This window comes from Mus musculus, chromosome 6, assembly GCF_000001635.26.
Source record: "Mus musculus strain C57BL/6J chromosome 6, GRCm38.p6 C57BL/6J".
In the NCBI taxonomy this organism is placed as follows: Eukaryota; Metazoa; Chordata; class Mammalia; order Rodentia; family Muridae; genus Mus; species Mus musculus.
The window spans coordinates 97109759-97129694 of record NC_000072.6 but is presented as its reverse complement, the minus strand read 5'-3'; the positions used below and the strand labels follow the sequence as shown (position 1 = coordinate 97129694).

General features: G+C 42.5%; 1 protein-coding gene across 4 annotated transcripts in view; it reads left to right on the top strand.

Annotated features, from left to right (window-relative positions):
- Eogt (EGF domain-specific O-linked N-acetylglucosamine (GlcNAc) transferase) overlaps positions 1–19679 on the top strand; it is a 41469-nt gene extending 21790 nt beyond the window's left edge. Inside the window, exons 10-19 of one of the 4 annotated variants that reach the window (XR_377399.3) lie at positions 4072–4175; positions 8891–8983; positions 9480–9551; positions 9646–9732; positions 10746–10814; positions 10906–11073; positions 13633–13694; positions 15733–15852; positions 16912–17014; positions 17489–17509. Coding sequence is in view for 3 of the 4 variants with exons in the window: in XM_006505258.4 (XP_006505321.1) it covers positions 4072–4175; positions 8891–8983; positions 9480–9551; positions 9646–9732; positions 10746–10814; positions 13633–13694; positions 15733–15852; positions 16912–17014; positions 17489–17635 (857 nt within the window). In the remaining variant the exon portion in view is untranslated. Of the gene's footprint in view, positions 1–1874; positions 1990–4071; positions 4176–8890; positions 8984–9479; positions 9552–9645; positions 9733–10745; positions 10815–10905; positions 11074–13632; positions 13695–15732; positions 15853–16911; positions 17015–17488 lie in introns of those variants that run through there. The other 3 variants (XM_011241108.3, XM_006505258.4, NM_175313.5) reach the window with 3 other exon arrangements.
- The last annotated feature ends 257 nt before the right edge of the window (positions 19680–19936 follow it).

Genomic DNA, 19936 nt, shown 5'->3' with positions numbered 1-19936 from the left:
TACCTATGGTCACTTGATTTTTGACAAAGAAGCTAAGAACATATAGTGGAAAAAAGAAAGCATTTTTAACAAATGGTGCTGGTCTAACTGGAGGTCTGCATGTAGAAGAATGCAAATCGATCCATTCTTATCTCCTTGTACGAAGCTCAAGTCCAAGTAGATCAAGGACCTCCACATAAAACTAGAGACACTGAAACTAATAAAAAAGAAAATGGGGAAGAGCCTCGAACACACAGACACAGGGGAAAATTTCCTGAACAGAACATCACTGGCTAATGCTCTTTGATCAACAATAGACAAATGGAATCTCATGAAACCGAAAATCTTCTGTAAGGCAAAGGGCACTGTCAATAGAACAAAATGGCAACCAACAGATTGGGAGAAGATCTTTACCAACCCTACATCCAACAGAGGGCTAATATCCAATATGTACAAAGAACTCAAGAAATTAGACTCCAGAGAACCAAATAACCCTATTAAAAATGGGGTATAGCACTAAACAGAGAATTCTCAGCTGAGGAATCTGAAATGGCTGAGAAGCACCTAAAGAAATGTTCAACATCCATAGTCATCAGGGAAATGCAAATCAAAACAACCCTGAGATTCCAGCTCACCAGTCAGAATGGCTAAGATCAAAAACTCAAGTGACAGCTGATGCTGGTGAGGATGTGGAAAAAGAGGAACTTCCATATTCTTATCCCTTTCAAATTCTACAAGAAACAGTCACATTTATGTAAGACAGTTCCATCAAAGTCAAGATGAAAGAAAGTTGTGTGCATATACCTTTTGTAACTAAATTTACCCTGTCTAATATCTTTAATCACTTTGATTACATTTAAGTTTCATTACTTTGTGTGTGTGTGTGTGTGTGTGTGTGTGTGTGTGTGTGTGTGTGTGTGAATACAATGCCCATCATTTCCATGGCCAACTTTCTGTAACCAAACAAACTTAAAACTCTTTTGGAAGTTACCACTACAGTATATTCTTGAAAAAAAATTAGAATTGTTTTCCCATCATGCCTTTCAGCTCTAGATCTTGGCCTGCAAGCATAACATTAACCCTGGCAACTAATGGCCCCCGGAGAGGAAAGAGACTTGCTATCTTATCCCTCTCATTATAAGAGATGAGGCTTATAGAGCTATGTCCTTATCAAAATGAGTGAGTGGCTTGGCCTACAGTGAACTACAGAGAGCCCTCTGCCACGACTACTTGGGAATTACCATACTTTATTGATCATGGTTTTAATGTGCTCTGCCATCCAAGGTTATAATTCTCGGGTTACAAAGTATTAGATTCAGAAATCAGACAGGTTTAGCTTTTTGAAATAAAAGCAAACTTGAAATGCTTTGTTCAATGTTCTGAATCATTTTTTAAAAAATACGCAAATGAAAAAGTGGCAAAAAAAACCCTTCCCATGAAAGAGGTATGTGTGAACTATGAAACACATGCAGATCATATGCAACAAAGTACGTATGCAGATTGTGTGCAGTAAAGTATGTAAAATAGCAGCGCATAGGCTGAGACAGAGGGGTGCCATTGCTTCCCTGTATTGGTTCTGACCCTTAGCTTCTGAATGACACCATCAGCCAATTCCCCTTTGCTTCTTAACTCACCTCGGGACAAGGGACATCATAGCAGAACTTACCCACCCTACTTCTACAGCTTGAAGCCTGTGTTTACTTCGTTTTAAATCCTTGTGCAGCCAGACAGCGGTATGCATACTGTATTCCAGAGCAAACGTTAGGGACTCCCTAAATGTTACAGGCCAGCTATGGTGTGTGTAGAGCTCACCCAGGGAAAGGGGATATTCACTAATGCAAGCTTTTCTTGTTAACTTGAAACTAGGTACTTTGCTAAGATTTTTCTGAGTCATAAAATTACTCCTCTTGGGGACAGCATCATGGATCAGTGTGTAGGGGCACTCGCCATCAAGTGTGACAGGCTGTTTGATCTCAGAGCACACAGAGTCGGAGGGGAGAGCCAGCTCCTGTAAGTTGCCCTCTGACCCCACACATACACACACACACACACACACACACACACTGGGGTGTACGTGCACATATGCACATACACAAACCAACCAACAAACAAGTAAATGCCATTTAACAAGAGACGTTGAAAGTTGTCCCTTACTACAGTTCGTCTAAGAAGACTAACTCCTCCAATAGACTCGCGTACTCACTTGTTCTTAGTTCCTGGCACTCTGTGTTATCATTTGCTGTAGGGATGAAGTCAGGGTATTTTATGGTTGCTACTTTTGAAAGTCATTGGTTCTCATTCAAAGTGTGGTTTCACTCAACATTTTCATTTGAAAATGTGTGTTTTGTTATTTCGTAGGAAGTTATTCCATTTGTATTTGTGGATTTTTCAGGCTGAGTTCTGAGTCCCACATACCTAAATCAAGATGGGTTGGGGATTTAGCTCAGTGATAGAGTGCTTGCCTAGCAATCGCAAGGCCCTGGGTTCGGTCCTCAGCTCTGGAAAAAAAAAAAGACAAAATAACAAAGAGAGTGTACTTTCTTTCTCTTTATTTTCTTTCATCTCTTTCTACCTTCCTTCCTTCCTCCTTTCTTTCTCTCTCTCTCTCTCTCTCTCTCTCTCTCTCTCTTTCTTTCTTTCTCTTTCTCTCTTTCTCTCTTTCCCTCTTTCCCTCTCTCTTTCTCTCTTTCTCTCTTCCTTTCTTCCTTTCTTCCTTTCTTTCGAGACAGGGTTTCTCTGTGTAGCCCTGACTGCCTTGGAACTCACTCCATAGACCAGGCTGGCCTTGAACTCAGATCCATCTTCTGAGTGCTGGAATTAAAGGTATGGGTCACCACCATCCTGCCTTTCTCTCTCTCTTCCATTTATTTATTTAATGGAAGTATACACATGTCTCTGCAAGTCACAGAACTTGTTGGGTTCAGAGGACAGTTTGCAGCAGTTGGTTCTCTCCTTTTAATGTGGGTTCTAGGGATTGAACTCAGGTCATCAGGATGTCTGGCAGTTGCTGCCCTCAGTTTTGTGTCTTTCTAATGGCTGGCATGGCAATTGAAAATTGTGATAGCTATGGCTGCTGTACTCTGACCTACTAAGCTCCTGATTGTCTTCATGAAGGTCTTACTGTGTGCGTCAGGCACTTGAAAATGCCATGCTCTCTGACTTTATCCTAACAGAGCTCACACTGCACTACAACCATTACCCAATTCTAGAAGCAAAGCTAAAGACTAAGCACTTTTAACTTATCTAGTGCTCAAGAGCCACTAAGCTGTACTTCAACCAGGTTCTTCTAACACCAGCGTTCATGCTCTGTCAACTAGAACATGAGAGACTCACCTCTTTTAACTAATAGTTGACCAATATTTCCCCAAAATCAGTGTAAACAGGGGCTGGACAGATAGCTCAGCCATTAAGAGCACTGCCTGCTCTTCCAGAGAGTCTGGGTTAGATTCCTAGTACCCACATGACAGTTTATAACAGTCTGTAACTCCAGTTTCAGGTGACCCAGTACCCTCTTCTGGTCTTCAAGGGTGCCAGGCGTGCATGTGGTGTATAGTCACACTTGTTGGCCAAACATCCATACACAAAAAACTTGTAAGAAGAATAATATAAGGAATGATTAAATAGGGCAAAAGGAGACAAGAATTTAAAACTACTATAACGTTAGTAGTTGAGATTGTTGTCGGTGCCTCTGTGCACAGGTGTCATTTGGTTGATTTAAAAAACAAACAAACAAACTGAATAATCAGAAGGAATCGTTAGCCATCATGGCCTGATAGTTTCCCGTGCTGTGCTAAATAGACCTAAGTGCCCCCCACCCGACCCCTGCCAGAACATAATGCTCTCTTGCATCTTGATGCACAGGAGAGAACAAATCCCTGATTTCCAAATAACCAACCCAGCAGTAAGATTTTTAAACTCAATACTTCTTCAAGTTGACCGGTACCCGAACCTAGCCCATATTTAGGAGAAACGTGTTTTCTTGTTGATTTTGGCTAGAAGTCCAACTAACTGTATGCAGGTCGAGTGGAATTTAGAAGGCATCGGGTTGTGCGTCTTCTCTTGTTTAACATGCTCTTTCTTTCCCAACACCAGGTATTAATATGTACCACCACTTCTGTGACTTCCTGAATCTCTACCTCACTCAGCACGTTAACAATTCTTTCAGCACGGACGTGTACATCGTGATGTGGGACACCGTAAGTAAGCACCCACTCTCTCCTCTGGCGACAGCTCTGTCTTCCTCTTTCACTGTGTGCCTCTGGCTTTGTGAAGCAGAGTTTTCTAAGATGAGTGTTTAAATGTATGCCAAGGCACACATACAATCACACATGCATCTATGCGTTCACATGTGTTTCTTTGGGCCCCCTGACATATATACATGCACCCTGTCAGGTATGTACGGATGTATGATCTTTATTTTGGTTTGGTTTTGATTTTGTTTGGGCAATGTCTCATGTAGCCCAGGCTAACCTGAATAGCCAAGGATGCCCCTCTGCTCCTCTTGCATCCGCTCTAGATTGCTCAGATTACAAGTATGGTGCTGGAGATTAAACCCAGGGCTTCATGCATGCTGAGCAAACACCCTACCAACTGAGCCACGTCTTTTCCCATAGATAAGTGTGATCCTATATGCTTTGAACATTGTTTGGAGTGAAGTAGTGGAGGATTTCCTCCCGTTGGGCATAGATTGAGTTCCCAAACACAGAGCTCCAGTGTCTGCCTCAGTGTTCCTCTGAGACAAGAGGCCTCTGTGACACAAAGTGGTAGTGATTCAGTTTAATTTGCCCTTTGAATTTACTGCTCCCGCTCCAAAGTGCAACCCAGAGCCTCGTGCATGCTAAGCACTCCCCCACAGGGCTACACTTCAGCCCCAATCCTTTGCTTAATAGCAGCTTTCCGGTTATAGCCAGCTTCAAGCTAAGTGGTCTTGTTTTTTTTAAGCTCACTATCTAGGGTGAATCATATCTAAATGAGAAGCAACGCTGTCTGGAAATGGCTGGCATGCACCATCTGCATTTCCAGCGAGTACGCACACCAGCTAATTCATAAAGTTTGACAGACAAGGAGAAAGCATTTGTGGTCCATACTTCATAGACAGTAAGCTCGTAGTACAGCTCTGTGGACGGTTGTGGGTTGACCACGGCCATCTCCCAGAACTCTGGCGTGATTTAAGGTCCTTGGAAAACTGGTTCTGCCTTCTTGGCATGTGCTTGCTTTCTTTATCTCTGGCTCTATGTATGCTTCCATTTCTGGCCTGAGTCCAGTTTTACTGACAGTTTAGCTTCATATTTTGGCTGTGTTTCTATGAGCAAAGGGGACAGCATCCTTCTCATTTCCTTCTTTCTTTCTTTCTTTCTTTCTTTCTTTCTTTCTTTCTTTTCTTTTCTTTCTTTTTTTTTTTTTTTTACTTAAGCGGGCCACCTCTTTCTGCAAAACATCTCTCAGCAATTCTGCAAGACTTTTTTTTTTTTTTTTTTTAAAGCCCTTACTAAGAACACACTCTTTCAATGGGGAATTTGGATCAGGATTTTTATTAGTGTGTTTTACAGATAAGATACCACAGCAGGTTTTAAGGTAACACACTGAGGGGTGGAGTCAAGGACTCTTGCTCTGGGCTGGGAAGGCACCCCTTATATAGTCCTCTGAAGAGCTTGTGAGGTAGAGAGACACTTATCAAGTGCTTTCTAGAAGCTTCTTTATACCATCTCGCATGCCTGTGTACATCGTTCTTGAGTGGACTGAGTTAAAGCGAGTTAGCTTCTATCTGACCTACCTGCTGTATGCCTGCTGGGGAAAGTCCATGAAGGCCCTTGTCAACCGGACACATAATTTGCAGGCAGTCTGACCATCATTCTGGTATGGATAAGCAGCGTTCATGTGTCTGAGCAGTGTGCTTGGCTGCCCCCGTGTTACCGCTGTCCTTTGCTGGTCCTCTGACTCCTCCCTTATAACCTTTCCTCTTGGTCAGAGATGTCCTTGCTAGCTTCCCAATCAAGTTCTCATATGAACAGCAATGCTCAGTCGCTCCAGAATTCAGTGCTTAGAAGTCTGTAGGTTGCCGGGGAACAGTACTGTGTGATTGTATTGTCCACAGTTGAATTTCTGTTAGCAAAGCCTTAAGTCGGTGGTTCTCAACCTATGGGCCAAGACCGCCTTGGATGGTCAACTGGAGTCACCCAGATCATCGGGAAACACAGATATTTATAACAGTAGCTAAATTACAGTTATGAAGTTGCGATGAAAATACTTTTTTGGTTGGGGTCACCACAACATGAGGAACACTTAAAAGTTTGCATCATTAGGAAGGTTGAGGACCATTGCCACAGTTAGACATAGGCTTTTAAGATGCTATTTCACAAGCTCAGTGCCGTCCCTTTGGTACTGAGCTCCTCCACAAAGCCATCAGCCTCCAAAATCATAGAAAGCCACTTTTTTTCTGGTGTTGAAGATTTAGGACATCTTTGCCATATTTTTTTAAATATTGTTTTTTTTGTTTTGTTTTGTTTTTTTAGTTTTATTTGTTTAATGTCTGAGTGATCTGCTGCATATACATCTGCAGGCCAGAGATAGCATCAGATCCCATTAGAGATGGTTGTGAGCCACCATGTGGCTGCTGAGAATTGAACTTAGGACCACGGGAAGAGCAGCCAGTGCTCTTAACTGCTGAGCCATCTCACTAGCCCTTTTCTTTTCTTTTTTAATTATAAAGCTGATGACTGATTCTCATAAGGTCAACAATGCAGAAGTTTGAAAGGTTTTTTTTTTCTTTAAGTCTCTTCTTCTCTCTCCAATTGCATTATCCCCCAAGGGAATAAATGAAAATACAGCCTTAAACAAAGTTTTATCAGGGTTTGTACAAGGCTCTCTATGCATATCATTTGTATAAAGATTTATTTATATCTTTATATAAACTATGATTTCTTAGTATAAGGGCATCTTTCCTTGTCCATTTTTTGAATGGAGCTAGCTTTTTCTCATCTGTTGGATTTCCTGCGTGTGTTCCTCTCCCTTCACCCCTTCCCCCATGTTCCTCTCCCTTCACCCCCCCCCATATTCCTCTCCCTTCACCTCCCTCCCACTCCCATGTTCCTCTTCCTTCACCCCACATTTCGTTTCTCTCTGGTTCTGAGCTATGTACTGGATGCTATCAGCATCTTTTCTACATGCCGTGTTCTCCCTGGGTCTATAGGAGACTAGTCCCAAGATCCACTCTGGACACCTGAATCCATAGATGCTCAAGTCCTCTGTGTTAAGTGGTATAGAACTGCATGTGGCCACGCATAACCTGCTAGGTGCTCTGAAATCGCCCCGTACAGGCAAACACGTCATACTGTAGTATTGCAGAGCAAAGGTCTGTATGCATTCAGTAAAGACGCAGCTACTTCTCTGAGCATTTTCTCTCAGTGTGAGTGAACCCTCAGGTCCTGAGGTTGACCGTGACCTCCTCTCCACACCCTCACCTTCACTACACCTGTGGGCTAAGTCCTACAAGTGGGGTTTGTGTGTCTGAGGCTATGGGTGTGTTCAAATTTGAGACCTGACAGGAGGAAGGTTTTGTTTGTTTGTTTGTTTGTTTGCTTGTCACTTTGAAAAATACCCAAGGATTCATCAGTGTGACGTGGGAAGATGTTCCTTCCTTCTTCCACTGCTGGATAATTTGAATTTGGAGGATATAGAGATGAAGTTTCTAGAAGTGGCTATTGTTGAATAATTCCCAAGTTTCCTGAGAAGGGTCTAGTCAAAATCTATTTTATTATTAACAACATTTCCTTTCAGGAGGCACCTTATATTACCTAGAGTATTTTATCTCAAGGAATTGCCTAAAATTACTTCTTATAATTACTCTTTATTTATTATTGTGCAATAGGACCATGTCACTGTACACAGTGTTGAGGGTCTTTATTGTGCCATTGCTGGAGAAACACTAAAGCAAAGCCTTTCTGTGTCACCAAATCTGACAGTTCTCCATACCCTTGAAATATCTACAGTAGGAAAAGCCTAAACATTTCAAAACCTAAAAAAAAAAAAAAATCTATAATCATAAAAAGACAACATAATGGACAAGAAACTACAGATTTTGAGTGTATCCCCATGGCTTGTGCTTTTTCTGTCTCTGGGCTGGATTCTTCAGTCTGAGTCCCATCATTTGGGGGAGTGGGTGGGTAGGGGAGTGGGGGTGGGTGGCTACGGGGGACTTTTGGTATAGCATTGGAAATGTAAATGAGCTAAATACCTAATAAAAAATGGAAAAGGAAAAAAAAAAAGAAAAAAAAAGTCCCACTTAAAAAAAAATGGACCACGCCTCTCCCTTTACCTGGCAGAGTTCGTAATTACCTTCTACCCTCCAGGGAAGAGACGAATTGATAAATACGTTAGGACAGGTTCCCGCCGAGAAGCAGCTGTCATGGAGTATATAGGCATGAAGTCTGAGACCACAGATGCCGCTTGACCCCAGTCCTGTGACTCATTAGGTCTACAATTTAGACAAAGTATTTGAATTTATATACAGCTTCCTGGTGTATAAATTTAGGATAAGGACATCAGCTAGCTCATTAGAACTGCAGGGTTGTTTGACGAATTACTAGTTTATAGTGCTTAGAACAATGCCTGGGACTGGCAGCATTCCAGATATTGTTAGCATTATAGGTTGTTGCATTATGTGATGTTATTAGTGACATTATTAACTTGAATGAGGTACTGTCACATGATTCATTATTCAACGGGGAGGATATGCATTTGATGTTTAAGCTTTCAAGCCATTCTCTCGCTTTGAAATTTCCTTCCAAATGCAATGTACTTATTGTGATGGACTTGGCTCAGTGATCATATTATCATGTGTAGAAGTGGTGTCATATGTAAGGGTACTCTTAAGCATCCTCTTGGGGCACTAACTTGGTGTTTCTACCTTCAGAGCACTTACGGGTATGGTGACCTCTTCTCCGATACCTGGAAAGCATTTACTGACTATGACGTCATACATTTGAAAACCTATGATTCCAAAAAGGTACTGGAAACCTGGTGAAATGTCTTTAAGTGACTGCCAAGTGCAAGTGACTAACTCATATAGTAAAGATTTAATTTGAGTTTCTTTTGGCTGTTACCATCGCTCTGACTTCATGGTGGTTTTGTTGTTTGTTTGTTTGTTTGCTTGCTTGCTTGTTTTTTTGATTTTTGTGGCTAGAATTTTTATAAAGAAACCTTAAAACCTTAGAAAGGTTTACTTTGTAAAATGAGGACTGCTCTTTTGGCTTGAAGGGTGCATCCCTTACTGTGATGTCCTATAAAGGGCTCACCTTACTATGGTGTTGTCTATCCTGAAAAGGGCACAGACCTTGCTGTGGTGTCTACCCTATGAAGGGTGCATACCTTGCAGTGGTATCCTATAAAGAGCACACACTTTACTGCGCTGCCTACCCTATGAAGGGTGCGTACCTTCCAGTGGTGTCCTATGAAGGGCGCTCACCTTACTGTGCTATCTTCTAAACTGTCTTCCTTCTTAGGTGTGTTTTAAAGAAGCCGTGTTTTCGTTGCTGCCCCGCATGCGGTACGGGCTGTTCTATAACACGCCTCTGGTAAGCATCTAAGACATCCTTACACTTCTTGCGATCACCTGAAGTCCCAGGGCAGGGGTGTTTGCTGGCGTGTGAACTGGTGCTTTTGTTTTAGATCTCTGGCTGTCAGAATACAGGATTATTCAGAGCCTTCTCCCAGCATGTGCTGCATAGGCTGAACATCACTCAAGAGGGACCCAAGGTAATGGATGTGCTATGGGGTCTGAGGTAGGCTTGGGTATTCATCTCTAATGCCACCTTTGTAGATAAACAAGCAAGCCGGAGGCAGTGCTTGCTATGATAACGTTGCTGAATCTGTAGTCCTCTGAATTCAGGAGTCAGTAGCCACCGCAGATAAGCTAAAGGGTACTGTAAGAATATCCTTTATTCTCCTTGTCCGTTGTCTATTTCTTTACCCATGTCTCCCTATTTTCTCCCATTTAACTCATGTAATCCCTGCTAAAAACAATCTACCCCACAAACCAACAAAGAAGTAGTAGTGTAATGAACAGGTTTTATCTTCCATGGCTAAAGTGGAACACTTATATGTATTCATAATCAGCATATAATAACTGCACACATTTCTAGGGTGCAGTGTTATAGTTTGACACATGGCACAGTATAATTATCCAAGCATTTTTGTTACTTCAAGCATCAATCTTGCCTTTGTTGTGGGAGCATTCTAAATTTTTCCTTTTAGCTTTGTTAGAAATAGTATATTATTGTCAAGCCTATTAACACTACAGTGATTTTGACAGCAAACCCCAATTCTCCTATATCCATAATGTGTATCTGATTTCTTTCTTTCCCGTGTCCACTATCTACTGGTCTATAGTATTCTCCAGCATTTAATTGTGGACACCTATGAGATCAGCTCCTTTAGCTTCTGCATCTGACCAAGAGCATGTGCCTGCCTCATGTTAACATAATGTTAATCCATGTCCCTCTATACTGCAATATGACATGTTTTGTCCCATGTACAGTTGAGTATTAATTCATTGAATAGATGTACTTTCTTGTAAAGTAGATATATATTTTTATTTCCTGAGATAATGGATAATGGTTAAGGAGCCAGGCTACTATTCACCCTGTCTCCTTAGTGAGTTTCACCTCTCTGGGAAATTGCATTTGAGATTTGGGTTGTCTTTTTTTTTATTTTTTTTTCTATTGTCTGAGCATATCCAATATTATTCCAACTTTTCATTTTGATTGCAGGATGGCAAAGTTCGAGTTACCATTCTTGCACGCAGCACAGAATACCGGAAAATCCTGAACCAAGACGAGGTTAGTGCTTTGGTATGAACTTTTAATAGTGACTTTGCCTTCCTTGGCTAATGCTCTCTCTCTCTCTCTCTCCCCCCCTCTCTCTCTGCAGTAGAAGTTTTTATTTGAAGCTATTAGTTTCTAGAGATACATAATGGCCTGAGCCTACTGAAAACTGGCTTTTAGCTTCTCCAAACTCCCAACCCATCCAGATGTGCTCTACTGTACATGTTCACCTACATCAGCGCTAATATGGGCAAAACCAAAGCCAAACAAAACTGTGAGTCTTGTCTGGACTGCAACAGAAGGGTAAAAAATTCCCCCTTCAGGCAAACTAGTAACAACATGCAAACACGCCTTTTGAGAGATGATTGGTGTTGCCTGGTATTTCCGTAGCATCTGGCAATACATACATTGAAAGGGGTTCCATCTGCTTGAGTGGATAAATGTCTCAGAAACTGCTCCTGGGCATAATTCATTTCAGCTGCACAAAATCATACATTGCATCCAGCCTCATACTGGGCAGGTAATCATGGGAGCCTTGACAGTGAGACTGTTCTTCACTGTTAGCCCTCTCACAGCAGATGGATGCAAAAGGAGGTTGAGTGTGCCTATGAGCCCAGGCTATCAGGAAAGGGCAGGCCAGGGGATAGCCTCAAACTAGGGGGAAGAAAGTTCAGGGAAAGGCCCAGTGCCAGCACCTGCTATGGTGCAGGCCTGATACTTTCAGAATCCATGGGCAGACGGTACAAACGCTACTCCTAATGGCAAGCCCAAGAGCATGCTGCTTGTCCTTGAAGCAGGATATGGACTCCAAAGGGTATGCACAAGGGCAATGGTGCTTTGACTACATTTTGACCAGTGAACAGAGAATAAGACTCAGATATATATATATATATATATATATATATATATATATATATATATATATATATACACACACACACAAACACACGCACATACACACACACACACACACACAAATATATAGCGCCCAGGCTCACCTTAAGCTCATTATGTAGGTCTGGCTGGTCTAGAACTCCCAGTCCTGCTGCCTCAGCCTCAGGAGTACAACCTGGCTCCCAGGAGGTCTGGTTAAATGATAGTTACTGCAAACTTAGCCTGGTACAATGTTTGTTGAGACACTGCTGTGTGGCTAGAGGCTAGAGAAAGGACATATTCTGGGGCTTGCACGCACTCGTGATTTCTCTGATGGGAGTCTCCCTTGTTAAATGAAGAAGGGTCCTGCTGCCTAATTAGTTCTCTCTTGGGGGGAAATGTGACTGTAGAGAAACACTTCCATCTTGTGACTGCCCGTGTGCTGTCCAGTTGTGCATACATGCGTATGAACTGGGGGTAGCAATTAGACTGCATTCAGTGATTCGGATGCTCTGCTTACGGTTAGAGATGGTGTGGTCAGAAGTTCAGGGTGTTGTTCTCTCCCTTCCTCTCCCCTTCTCTCTCTTTCTTTGCTAGGGATTGAACCAAGTCGAGATCAAGGCATTTTGTAGCCACGGACACTGCTGATGTTGTGTAGGGTTGCCTGGTAGAGATGTAAGCCGTCAATGTCAGGGGCTCTCAGAATCACGGTGCTGCTTTGACAGCTCGCTGTTCCTGCTCTCTTACTTTCTGCCTGCCAGAATCAGAGCCAAAGAGATTTTAGAAATTACAGGGAAATAGACTTCTTTTCTGCCAAAACTTTAATATTTTCACAGGATGGTCCCCAGTGTCCTAGTGGTTTCTTTGAAATGAGACAATGGGTGGAAAGAGCCATGTCAACATAGCGTCAGGAACATTGTGTCCCCTCATTCTCAAAGCACCAGGTGCTCTGAAATGATAAGAAATAGGGTGAGGAAGTCAAGAGATACAGTCGGTCAGCATTTGAATTTAAATAAGGTCTAAAATGATAGACATAAACGATATGTGATGCATGCAAATTTTTATCTGCAAAAAAATTAAGAAACGTTAGGAGTTGGGGAGATGGCTCAGTGGGTCAGGGGGCATGTTGTGAAAGCAAGATGATCTAAGTTCAAATCTCCAGCACTGACTTAGAAGCCAGGCATGGCTGCATGAGTGTATAACCCCAGTATTGGGAACCAGCAACATGCAGATCCTAGGAGCTCATTGGCCAGACAGTCTACCCAAAACAGTGAGCTTCAGGGTCAGTGAGAGAGCCTGACTCAGAATATTAAAAAGAAGGGACTAGAAAAATGGCTCAGTAACAAAGGACCTACTGTGCAGGCATGTGGACCTGAGTCTGGATCCCCACCATGGGGATCAGGAGGTGAGGTGGGCAGCAGGGTGACTCTCCAAAGATCACTGAGCAGCCAGTCTAAGTAAATTGGAGCTTCTGGGTTCAGGGAGAGGCTTTGCCTCAGAAAAGATTAAGAACCATGGAGGAAAGACACCTAGTATTGACGTTGGGCCTCCAAATATATTTACACATGTACATGTCCACACAGCCACACTGACATGTACAACACGTGCACGCACACACACACTACACACATACATACATACCACAAAAAAAAAAAACATCAAAATGTAAAGTGATAGAGAAAGACTCTGATGTCCTCTGGCTTCTGTATACATGAATACTGGTAACTTGCATGCGCATGCATGAGTGTGCATGCACGCACGCGCGCGCGCGCAAATACACACACACACACACACACACACACACACTCTCTCTCTCGCACATGCACACGCACATGCATACACACACAAAACAGATGTGGCTGGCTCCAGGACAAATTTTAATTTAAACAATGGACTTTGGGATTCCTAAAGGAAAGCAGCAAGGAAGGAAGAGTCATTCTGCCTGTTCTCTTTTTCCCAGCTGGTAAATGCACTGAAAACAGTATCCACATTTGAAGTCCGGGTGGTTGATTACAAGTACAGGTAAGCTGGGACCCAGGCAGGTCCTCTCATCCCTAAACTGAACCACTCACTGGTGGGGAGTGGGCATACTGCCCTTTGTAGACCAAGTGGTGACACTCAGTCATTAAACAAGACAGGGATGACAGAGGCCTCAAGTTCAGGGGAGCTGGTGAGCTTTCTGAGGTCTCCTTGTTCTGGTACAATCTAATTGTTCTGGAGAAATAATGAATCCAGATTTTTGTTTGAAATTTCTGAATTTTTAAAAGTTTGCTACTAGTATTAAATTTTAACGTGCGTAAACACATACATACATATCCTCATATATAAGTATATATATATATGTACATATATATATATATATATATATATATATATACACACACATATATGTATATATATCTCCATGGAAAAATATATATACATACACACACACATATATACACATATATATATATGTATGGCTTAATTTACCCTATAGGTAATGGGTTTCAGCTCTGTATTTAATAATAAAATTTGGATTTAAAAAAGAAAAAACTTACAAGGTATTTACATTTCTTTTTAAATTCTGGTGGAACCAAAAGGCTTGGAAAGAGAGCGTGCTGCCAGGCAGTGGTGGTGCACACCTTCAATTCCAGCACTCGGGAGGCACATATCTGGGGGTTCAAGCTCAGTCTGGCCTACAGAGCGAGTTCCAGGACAGCCTGGGTAACACAGTTAAGACCTGTCTCTGAAAAGAAAACAATACAAGAAAGAAAGAATATGCCTCTCACGGATGGGTAGTCCTGTTGGTTTGAGGACAGTCACACTGCAGTGGCTCTGTGTAGCAGTAGATGCACCATGTAGAAAATGTTTCTCACTATAAGGAGGAGCAGAGGGGCCAGAGAGATGGTCAAAGGTTAAGAGCACGTGTTGCTCTTGCAGAGCACCCAGGCTTGGTTCCCAGCATCCACATGGTGGTGAAGCAGCTGTCTGTTACACTTCCAAAGGCTCCCATGCCCTTTCCTGACCTCTGGGGGGCACCAAACACACGTATGGTACACAGACACACATGCAGGCCAAACATGTACATCAAATAAAATGAATAAATCTAATTCTAAAATTTCAAAAAGGAAGCTCCCGCAAAATAACACAAAGAAAAAGTGAAGTTTTCTCTATCCCTCATCCACCTGTGATCCAATTTATGACTGTTGATAGTTGTTTCCTATATTTTACATACATACGCACATACACATGCATACACATACACATACACACATGCATGCATGCACACACATGTATGCATGCATACACATATATACACACACATGCATGCATGCACATACATGTATGCATGCACACACATACACATACATGCACACATGCATGCACGCACACACATGCACGCATGCACGAACTGCAGAGGGGTCCCTGCCACAGATACACTTCCTGCATTTACATAAGCTTGGGCCTGCTACCACTCACTCATCAGTTCCCAGTTCCTAATGGGACGAATCCACAAGTAGGCCACTGGGCTTCATGGCTGGGATCCTGGTATGGTGGACAGTGTGTCTCTTGTGCTAAGGTTGGAGAAATGTGAAGCTGTAGGACAGTCACTGCATGGTAGGGTCTGCTGTTATACTCCACCGGCTTCACCTTACACAGGCAGCCGTGCTCTGACAATGCAAAGTTCTCTGTTTTACAAGGTACACTGCTGTGGAGGCTTCTTCCACTGGCACAGGAGGAAGTCAGCTTGGAATATATCCTACTATCTTGCTAGCTTTGCCCTGCAGTATTATCTGCCTGTATTTGAATGGCACCTTTTATTTGGATTATATCTATTTTTGTAATTGTGTTGATATCATGTGTTTTCTTATTATACATTCCCTTGAAAAACAGAAATAATAGTTTGTGCTTCGAGAGCTTGTTACATTATCAAGGAAGGGGTTATTAAATACTATAGTGCCTTCAAGTTTTCATGGCAGTGCAGATGTGGAGTGTGACAAGTGTATAAATACTGTCTCTGTCGATCATGGACTAACTCCCTTCATCCCACCTTTCTTGTGTTGTCCTCGTATTGCAGAGAACTCGGGTTTTTAGATCAGCTCAGGATCACGCACAACACGGACATATTTATTGGCATGCATGGAGCTGGCCTTACCCACTTACTTTTCCTTCCGGACTGGGCTGCTGTGTTCGAGCTGTGAGTATGGGTGGCAGCTTTCCATGGAGAGATGAGGAGCCAGGATCTGAGCTAAGAGGTTCAGCCTGGGCATTAGAAAGCCTAATATATACTACTGTCAAGCGACACCATGGTGGTATCTGGAAAGAAAAGCAACCTAGAGCTAAAAGGTCTGAGGTCTGCCAGTCAGTCCCCTTAGGAAGCAGAGGCTCCCTCCATCCTCACAGCCTCAATGCATTATGGGATTCTGTGGTTTCCCAGCTCAGAGTTCACCACTGCCTCTCAAGGGTGAGCACCGCCCTCCCTGCAGTCAGTGTAATTCCTGTGCTGAAGGAGAGCAGGGTGGTGCTGGCAGGGATAGCCAAGGCCCTATCTATCTCCAAGGATTGCTTACCCAGCATGCCTGAGGCAGAGATGGTGAAGAGGGGTGACTCCGTAAGGAGACTAGCCAAGGAAGCATTGGTACAGACTTCCAATATTTGGCAAAACATTTTCAAGCTGCTTGTGAGGTAGAAGGTAATTGTGAATTCTGTCATAATTCATTGGTCCTAGAGAGGGGAGCATGGAAAAAAGGGAAAAGGGGGTGGGGTGTGGATGAGATATGGCAGCCCAGCAGACCTGGGGTGGGCTATCTGCTTGCTTCCTTAAGCAACTGCTTAACCTGTAAGGTAATGTACTACCTCCTTGGATACAGAGAGGTAACATATTCTTTCCATGTATGTAAAGATAATATCTTACAAGACAGTCTCCAGTTCACAGGCAGTAGGACCTATCGAATAAGGTGCCCACTCCTCAGTCTTACTCTGACTCTTTAAAAATCAAGGCAAGGTATTGAGGGTATGAATTTAAACTCATTTTTTTGCGCTGTACTCAAACCCAGGGCCTTATGCATGCTAGCCCAGCATGACCACAGTGCACCCTGAGAATGTGTGTAAAATTCTTTCTCTCCTGTTTGTTATTTACAAAACCTTTAGTAAGACCACATTTGGGAAGTGGATGTTTTCCGCCATAGAACATTACGCACTAGGGAACCTCCTGGTCAAAGGCCTCACATCATGTGTGACACCCTTGTGTCCTTAGGTACAACTGTGAAGATGAGCGCTGCTACTTAGACCTGGCCAGGCTCAGAGGCATCCACTACATCACCTGGCGGAAGCCCAGCAAAGTATTTCCTCAGGATAAGGTAACATTCACCAAATGGTTTGGAGTCCAGTTATTAAAATGCAAGCCATCACTGAGCCTCTGTTCGTCTCTTGAATACTAATATTTTTTATTTGCAAGTTAGAGAAAAATCTCAATGTTGTTAAAACAGCTTACATCAGTTTACATACAGCAGCCATCAGCAAACAGTAGCTCTAATGGTACAGATCTGGCCTACGAATTGTTTTTGTAAATAAAGTTTTATTGGGTACCGCCACATTTGCCTGCATATTGTCTGGGCTTGATTATGCATCTCCTTGGCAGGGCATCTATGACTGAGAGCAGATGGTTGGCAGAGCTGAAACTATCATTGGGAGCTCTGTGGGAAAAGCTTGCCAGCCCATGTTGTACGGCATAAGTTGAAACAGTTGCGTTAGCCAAAGGAAAATGATTTTACGTCTATAGAAAGACACACCCTTCGGTGACTCCGGGATTTTGTTCTGGTTTGTTTCTGCAGGGTCACCATCCAACTCTGGGAGAACACCCGAAGTTTACCAACTACTCTTTTGATGTAGAAGAATTCATGTACCTTGTCCTTCAGGCTGCAGAGCATGTACTGCAGCACCCACAGTGGCCATTTAAGAAGAAACATGATGAGCTATAGAAGTGTTGAGGTTGTTTCCAAGAGTGTTGACACCCTCTCACAGCCATAGACTCACAATCAGAGGAGCAGAACAGCCTGTCATATCCTACTGTAAGAGGAAACATGACGTTTTACTTCTGAATATAGCTCAGGCTGACCTTGAACTAGTGATCCTCTTGCCTGAGCCAACTGAGTGCTCACCTTACAGGTGTGCCCCACCATGCCTGTCTACAGAGTTACTTTTTGTATATGAAAGCACACCTCCAGGAGATGCTAAGTCTTCCATGTGTTTATTGTGTCTTTGCTATTTATCAAAGGTATTTTTGCACTGAAAAAGGTTACTTTTATAGTTCAAAGGTGGGCAGATGCCCATTGGTGTGGCAGAGCTCTCCTGTGGGGATGCAAAGTTGTCAACATCGGTGGCTTCAGACTTGATATATGTGTTTGTTAACTGTAATGTGATCTTGATTCCAGAGTGTCATGGCTTCATCTATTTGGATAAACTCATCTATTTGGATAAACTCAGAACTGTTGTTATTTGCCATTGTATGTTCATAAATATGGTTGTAGGGTCTGGGCACATGGCTTAGTGTAGAATGCTGGCCTTGCATGTATGGGCCTCTGGGTTTAATCCCTAGCAACACCACACACACACACACACACACACACACACACACACACACACGTCTAAGTCTGTGATTCTCAGGACCAAACTATAGGACTACGTTATAGACCAGTAATTAGTCAACTCCAGATTCCGTGCATCAAGAGCCTGACAAAGATCATGCTGTTGTATTTATTAATTTTGTTTCTATATCTCATTTCAATCATGTTCTCCCCAAATGTAATGGCAGTGTTGATAAGAGCCTGTCAGAACATTCTGTAGTACCATCTCCACTGACGCTTCAGCCGTGAAGACCCTTCATGCTGACTTGGCATGAAGTCTTAGTTTCCATCAGGCCAGTGTTTGTGAGCACACACGGCTGTGTGTATCTACCTCTGGCAGAATGGAAGTAACCCTAGTCTCTGTAAAACACTGCCAAGTAGCCACATGAAGAGAAGACACTTTCCCTGTTTATTTGTTTTTTGATTTTTAAAATAAGGCCATTAAAAACACGGTAGACCTGTGAATTATCCAATCAAAACAAAAGCCCCAAGAAAGTGGCACTGAGCAAACAGGATGCCCAGCAGCAGGCTTCCCCTGGACTGCCTTTGTTTCTTACTGCTAAGCACATAGCTCAACAGTCAGAAACCATGGGTTTGTTCTATTGTACAGTGTGATGCTTGTGTCTTATTAACATCTGCGGCATCTCATTTAGAAGCTACTTTTAATTTTTTTACAATGCACTTAGCAAATCGCAGCCAAGGACTTCATTTTTTAAATTTTAGAGAAGCGACCTACAAAATAAAATATTGGTGACTAACAGCTCCTCGGAGGTTTGCTCTCTTTTCCTTTCAGGAATTGTTAAAAGAGTTGTAGACTTTATTTATTAAAATACCTTTCAAGGAAATAGTGGCCCTCTATAGGCAGGACTTCCCTTTGGGTCAAAAAAATTCTTTGGAAAACATTGTAACATGAGGAATTGTTAAATGACAGGTTTGCTGCTGTTCCGGGTGCAGGATATTAGGTAGGCAGGGGAAGAAGGGGCTGTCCCACAGGAAGGGGAGGGAGTGGAAGGATCATGTTGCCCCGGACATCGAGGACAAACATCTGAGACTGTGTCTGGAAAACCTTCCTTTTACCTCATTTCAAGCTGCACAGGGACCTATGTGTTCACAGACTACCGAGGATTCCAGAAACTGAGGACACTTTCATACTGAAACCGTATTTGAATATTTTGCAATTAGAATATACTTTATATAAAGACAGTCATTTAAAATTTTAATTAATGGGATTAACTTTTTTATCAGACTTTTGGTGGGAGCAGAAGATCTGCAGATTGTTGTAAAATCTAAAATGTAGATATGGCCCTTTTTTATTAAGTCTGTAAGGAGATGCATTTCACTGTACATTTTGGGTGTAGCTTTGGAATAAAGTTTTCTATATTTCATTTACATATCTGAACATCTTCAGGATTTTCTGTGTTTGAATGTCACATTCCTGCTTTAAAAATAATCTGGTGGCTTGCGCATAATTAAAAAAAATTAGCTCACTGATGAAGGATTCAGTGTAATCAAAAATTATACCTCACATTTATTTAGTAGTTGTATTATCTGATGCTTCCACAAATGTGGCCCTGCACAAACTTCACCAAGATAATAGGACAATGGCTTTCGTGAGAAAGTCAGGGGCTGGAGAGATAGCCCAGTGGTTAAAGCACA